Here is a 5,118-nt window from a genome sequence, read left to right as displayed (position 1 = left end):
ACTTCGGCAGGATTACATCAATTGCCTTCAGTAGGCCAATGAGCTTTTGTGGTCTAGCCTGAGAACCAATCTCCATTTACAAGAGTGACTTAAGCTCCTAATTCTAAACAAATGACTTAAAACAAATTTTGGAAACCCAATCCATTTGTAACTTGAGAAATACCTACAGTCCTCCAAACAAGATAATTAATGAACTAGGCCAGAGAGAAAAGGTATTTGTCAGAAGAAACTTGGCATGCATGTTATACTTTTTCCATCTGATTATTTTCGTATTCTTCCTGGAAACCAAATTTCCTTAAGTGACCTCTGCTCATGGGGAACTATTTTATTTAATCTGTGGGAGCGTGGCATATTTTTAATCATCTCCAAAGGCCAGCTCCCTCTGCACTGATCGTGCCTGATACCTACGTGAATGTTTTATAACACTCAGCACACATGAGATCACCACTGGCAAGTCATTTGCACACAATCGGCCCACAGTTCTCACATTCCCCTTCATCCACAAATTCAAATTCGGAACTTACGGTCAAGCTTGAGTCCTTTTTTAAAATATGTTTTCATTGACTCTAGAGAAAGGGGAAAGAAGAAGGAAAGAGAGATAGAAACATCGATGAGAGAGAAACATCCATCAGCTGCCTCCTACATGCACCCTACTGGAGAGCAAGCCTGCAACCCGGACATGTGCCCTGGCTAGGAATTGAACCAGTGATCTCTCCGTATCTGGGATGATACTCAACCAACTGAGCCACACCATCCAGGGCTACACTTGAGTCTTTACCATGGTAACTAACAAAAGAGCAGACGATGAAGAGTCTAATTTTGAAATTCAATTTATTAATATTTTATAAATCGGATAACCAACTGGAAAACATGCAATGCAAAGTGTTAGCCAAACTAAGTGGTAGAAAAAAATGTGCAAACTGCCCCAAAAGAATTCAGATTAAAATATTTGAGTAAAGGGCTCCAAAACAACTGGAATGTTGATTTAATCATAAAATATTTGGGCTGAAAGACCCTTGGATGTCATCTAGCTAGCACCACTCTGTTTTACAAATGAAGAAGCCGAGGTCCATAGAGAGAAAGGGACTTCGCAATGAGTGCATTAGGGGCAGAACAGGAGGTAGAACTGCCTTCCAGGCCGGGCCCGCAGGGCAGACCACAGCCCACACCTCCAGCTTCCTGTCTCTGTTCTCCTTGGGCCATCCGTGTCTGCAGTTCAAAACTTGGAAAAAGCCAGAACCTAGACCACACGACCTGTCTACGCCATGATTGTATCAGAGTGTATCACCTCCAAAGGGTTTTGTTGAGGGACAATTTTCTTTGATAAATCAATTAAAAGTAGCTATTTGTGAAGGCAACATGTTAGCATGTCTACTGTGGTGGAAATCAAGGGGAGCACATAGGATGCTTACCAACCATCCCCCTAGAGCTTTGATGTCCAGAGACCATGAGAGAGTGACCAAGGAGACCTACATGCACAGCTGTGAGTTCATGGGCCTTTGATCCTCTGAGAACCTAAACTTGCAGGGAAAATCTGAGCTTTCAACAAAGGCTCACTGCACCTCGGAAACCCTCAGGGGAATGAGCAGTATTTGTTGAGTGCCAACTTGAACTTGAACCTAGTGCTGCTTTAAAGATCTCAGGAAGAAGACCTAGATGCTGCCTCAGAGACGCTCACCCACCAGCTAGAGAGAGATCTTCATACTGAGAAGAGTACCAAGTGGCATAGTATAGCTTTTCATGGAACAAATATTTGTGGAGGGCTTGGGATGGACCAACCTGGACATCCTGCAATAAAAGAGCAAGAAATGAATTGAAAGATGGAAGTCAGGACCTTCCCCCTTTTAAAAAAAAATAAATCACTGACAAGTGTGGGGGAAAAAAGAAAGATGGAAGTGAGGACCAGATCACAAAAGGGCTGAAATGCTATCAGAGGGGTTTGGATTGTATTCTCAAGATGATGGAGAGCCATTGAAGGCTCTTGAGCTGGGCAGTGAACTGGCCAGACTCATATTCTGGAAAGATCTCTACATAGCTAGGTTACGAGCAGATGGATTGTGGCCAAGGGCTACTCTGTGTGATACCATCTACAAGGGCTTCAAGAGATTATTGGTGCTTTTAGTCTATCTTCAGGATAATCCAATGAAAAGAGGAGTAGTGTCTACAGCAAGCAGAACTGGTTCAATCCAACTTTAATCAGTTCCCCGACTATAATGTTGGGCACATCATTTAAATAAAACTCAGCCCTCCGTCTTTTTTTCTACACAGTGAAGCTGATAATACTTAGCTCATAGGGTTTTGATAATAAAGAAGATGACATTCCTGGACATTCCAATAACCGCCCCCCCCCCAACACCATCAGACTCAGTCAGATAAAAGTGGCATTTCCCAGCCTAGGAGGGGTGCCACCTTGCATCCTGCCAAGCTGCCACTTAGCAGAAGGTATAATTGCGTTTTCTTCTTGGAATTTATCCAGAGCATTTTGTTGCTAATGTGTGAAAATAATTGCCATTCATTCTTCGTCAGTGAGCAACCCCGAGGTAAACTGAGATCAAAGCTCAATCTTAGATCTGAATCAAACCACCCAAAAACAATACTGCAAAGAATTAAACTGGGATACACAGACCAGTGCTCCAATCGTCCTAGCAACGTTTTAAGCAAACACTGGTGCAGATTTGCTGGCGTACACGACACTGAGAACATCTGGCCTTTCTATTATCCTCTCGCAAGCAAAAAATGATGTCGTGTAAACTGATCCTCAGGCCAATTATATGGTCTAAGTGTTACAGTGTTTGTATTGGCTCCTCAGGCTGTAGGTTTTAAGAACTTAATTTTAGCCACACCCCTCCCTGAAGCCCTAACTGCGTCTTACTGTAACAGACCCCAGGGATTTGTTTATGCGGAATCTGCACCTTTTTTTCAGGATGGTCAGTATGCGTAAATGCATCATCAGTCAACTGGGTGTGCAAAGCACTGTGGGAGGTCCTATACAAATAAGTTACAGGAGTTACTTGGCAATGAGACGATAGAAGAGGGTGCAGAAGAGGGTGGGCTCTGGGGGCTGCTCTGGTCACACGTCCAATGCTTCATGTTGCCCCTGTATGCCAGTGTTATTATAGAGGCCAGGTCTGGCGTGTAGAGGCCCTAGCCTGCAGCTCACTTAGAAGGCACTAAACTAGAAGTCAGCAAACCTGATACTACCTCCAGCTCGCCTTTCCACAGTACATAAGGTCATTATTATCTCTGTATTTCCCCATCTAGACTCAACTTCATTTTCCAAACACCATGTGCCAGGCATCACCAGCATTGATTAGGCTAATTTTCATAATGACTGTCAGTGGCCGCGGTGCTATTATCCCCACCACGTCTCACAGGGAGGGGTGTCATGGCAGAGACGTGAGCTTACCCCTCCCCTCTGGCTGCTTAAGGCGTGCTCTGAGCTGTTGTTCTGTCAGCTCTAACGGACTAGGGGCCCTAACGAACCACAGCCCAGCCTCTGGAGCAGGAGACAGTGAGTGCAGTCCTGGGGCTCCACGGGAAGGGGGCTTCTTGCCCTCCCCACCTCAGCCCTCCCTACTGCCCTGCAGCTATAGCCAAGAGGCCACGGTGACAGCTGCAGGGGCTGACTAGGGAGGTCTTTCTCTCCTACCACGCCCCCCCCCAGCCTCTGCATTAGTGGGCCTCCTCTCTTCCCCAGCCCACCCACCATTGCTGATCCCTAGAGGGAGGAAGAAGCCACACAGAGACCCGACCCCAGGCACCAGCAGCTCCTTCCCCAGGACTGGAATTTCACCAAGGAAATGAATCTCTCGTCTCTGGGTCTGACTTAGCATGTCTAGGAACGAAGGGCAGAATGCATGCACAGTAAATCCCAACTCTGACTTGTCCATGACAGGAATTTACCACAGATGGTAACCATTAGGGCTTTAACGTCTTGAAGGAAAGAGCTTTATCCAGAATCATAAATAAACTGTAACCAAGGCTTAGGTTTATAAACCTGTAAAAGACGGTTGCGTGCCCCACTGGGGATTTCCGTACTGGGTTACAACATCAGCTTAAGCCTGAACTTGCTCTGGGAGTTCTGGGGGATACAGTGAGAAGATGGTCATTTATTTCTGCAGTTAGTGGACCCCCAATCGGAACCTAACAAAGTTAGGCCCTGATTTAACCTCATGAAATGGAAGCTCAGAGAAGATGGGGTGCTGGCATCTCAATATGGCATTGTGATTCCTAAACCAATAGTGTGGCAGCAAAGTATAAAACAAGGCCGCTCCCTTCAGAAGTTCCTCATCGGGTCAGGGAGGCAAGGAAGGCACTTACAGATCAAACAGTTTTAGCGCGCAGGCTTCGGGTGGCCTCGATTATAACCAGAGAAGAATTTGGGGGGGGGGGGACACTAAGGCTGAATGGAGGCTGGAGTCATCAGGGAAAGCTGTGTGGAGGAAAAGGGAGTTGACTTAACGACTGGATGGATGAGGGGGCGTGGGCACATGTGAGCAACTGTTTGCTCAGCCCCATCTCCCACCAACATACATTGTGTCCCTGCGGTGAGTCTCATCCCAAGCCAGACTCAGATCACACACTTGAATATCCTACAGGTAACTATCCTGCAGGTAGTTGTTCCTCAAAGGCCACCACCCCCACCTCTTCCTAGTTGTGTGGCCTTGGGAAAGTGACAACTTTCCTGAGCCCGAGTTTCCTCATCTGTGAAATGCAAACTGATAATAACGCCTCGCTGACAAGGCTGTGGAGACGAAAATGGGTGACCTCTGGACTTGGCTTGACGCTATGCGTGCAGTTAAGGTCAGGCCCCTTCTTTTCCTCCGTGAGAGACGGACTGCCGGGAAAACGCACTGTGACAAGCCATTTGCAAGCTTGGGGAAAGGCTTGTTGCATGCCAGGAGAGTGTTGCCATAGACACTGGTCTGCTTTGTACATATTTCTCTCAGGCTGCCCACCGCACCTCCCTGACCTGCTGGAAGGTCCTAGCTTCGGCTCACGTCTCCTCTCTGCTCTCTTCCAGGGCCGCTGCATCAACTTCACCAGAGTCAAGAACAATCAGCCGGCCAAGTACCCACTCAACAACGCCTACCACACCAACTCGCCGCCTCCTGCCCC

General features: G+C 47.0%; 1 protein-coding gene across 1 annotated transcript in view; it reads left to right on the top strand.

Moving 5' to 3' along the window:
- Window positions 1–5,118, top strand: part of ANTXR1 (anthrax toxin receptor 1) — a 218,443-nt gene that overhangs the window by 209,415 nt on the left and 3,910 nt on the right. Inside the window, exon 18 of the mRNA XM_015571469.1 lies at window positions 5,024–5,113. Coding sequence (XP_015426955.1) covers window positions 5,024–5,113 — 90 coding nt within the window. The remainder of the gene's footprint in view (window positions 1–5,023; window positions 5,114–5,118) is intronic.

This window comes from Myotis davidii, unplaced genomic scaffold (assembly GCF_000327345.1).
Source record: "Myotis davidii unplaced genomic scaffold, ASM32734v1 scaffold247, whole genome shotgun sequence".
In the NCBI taxonomy this organism is placed as follows: domain Eukaryota; kingdom Metazoa; phylum Chordata; class Mammalia; order Chiroptera; family Vespertilionidae; genus Myotis; species Myotis davidii.
The sequence above is the reverse complement of the archived record's forward strand: the minus strand, read 5'-3'. Positions and strand labels throughout refer to the sequence as shown.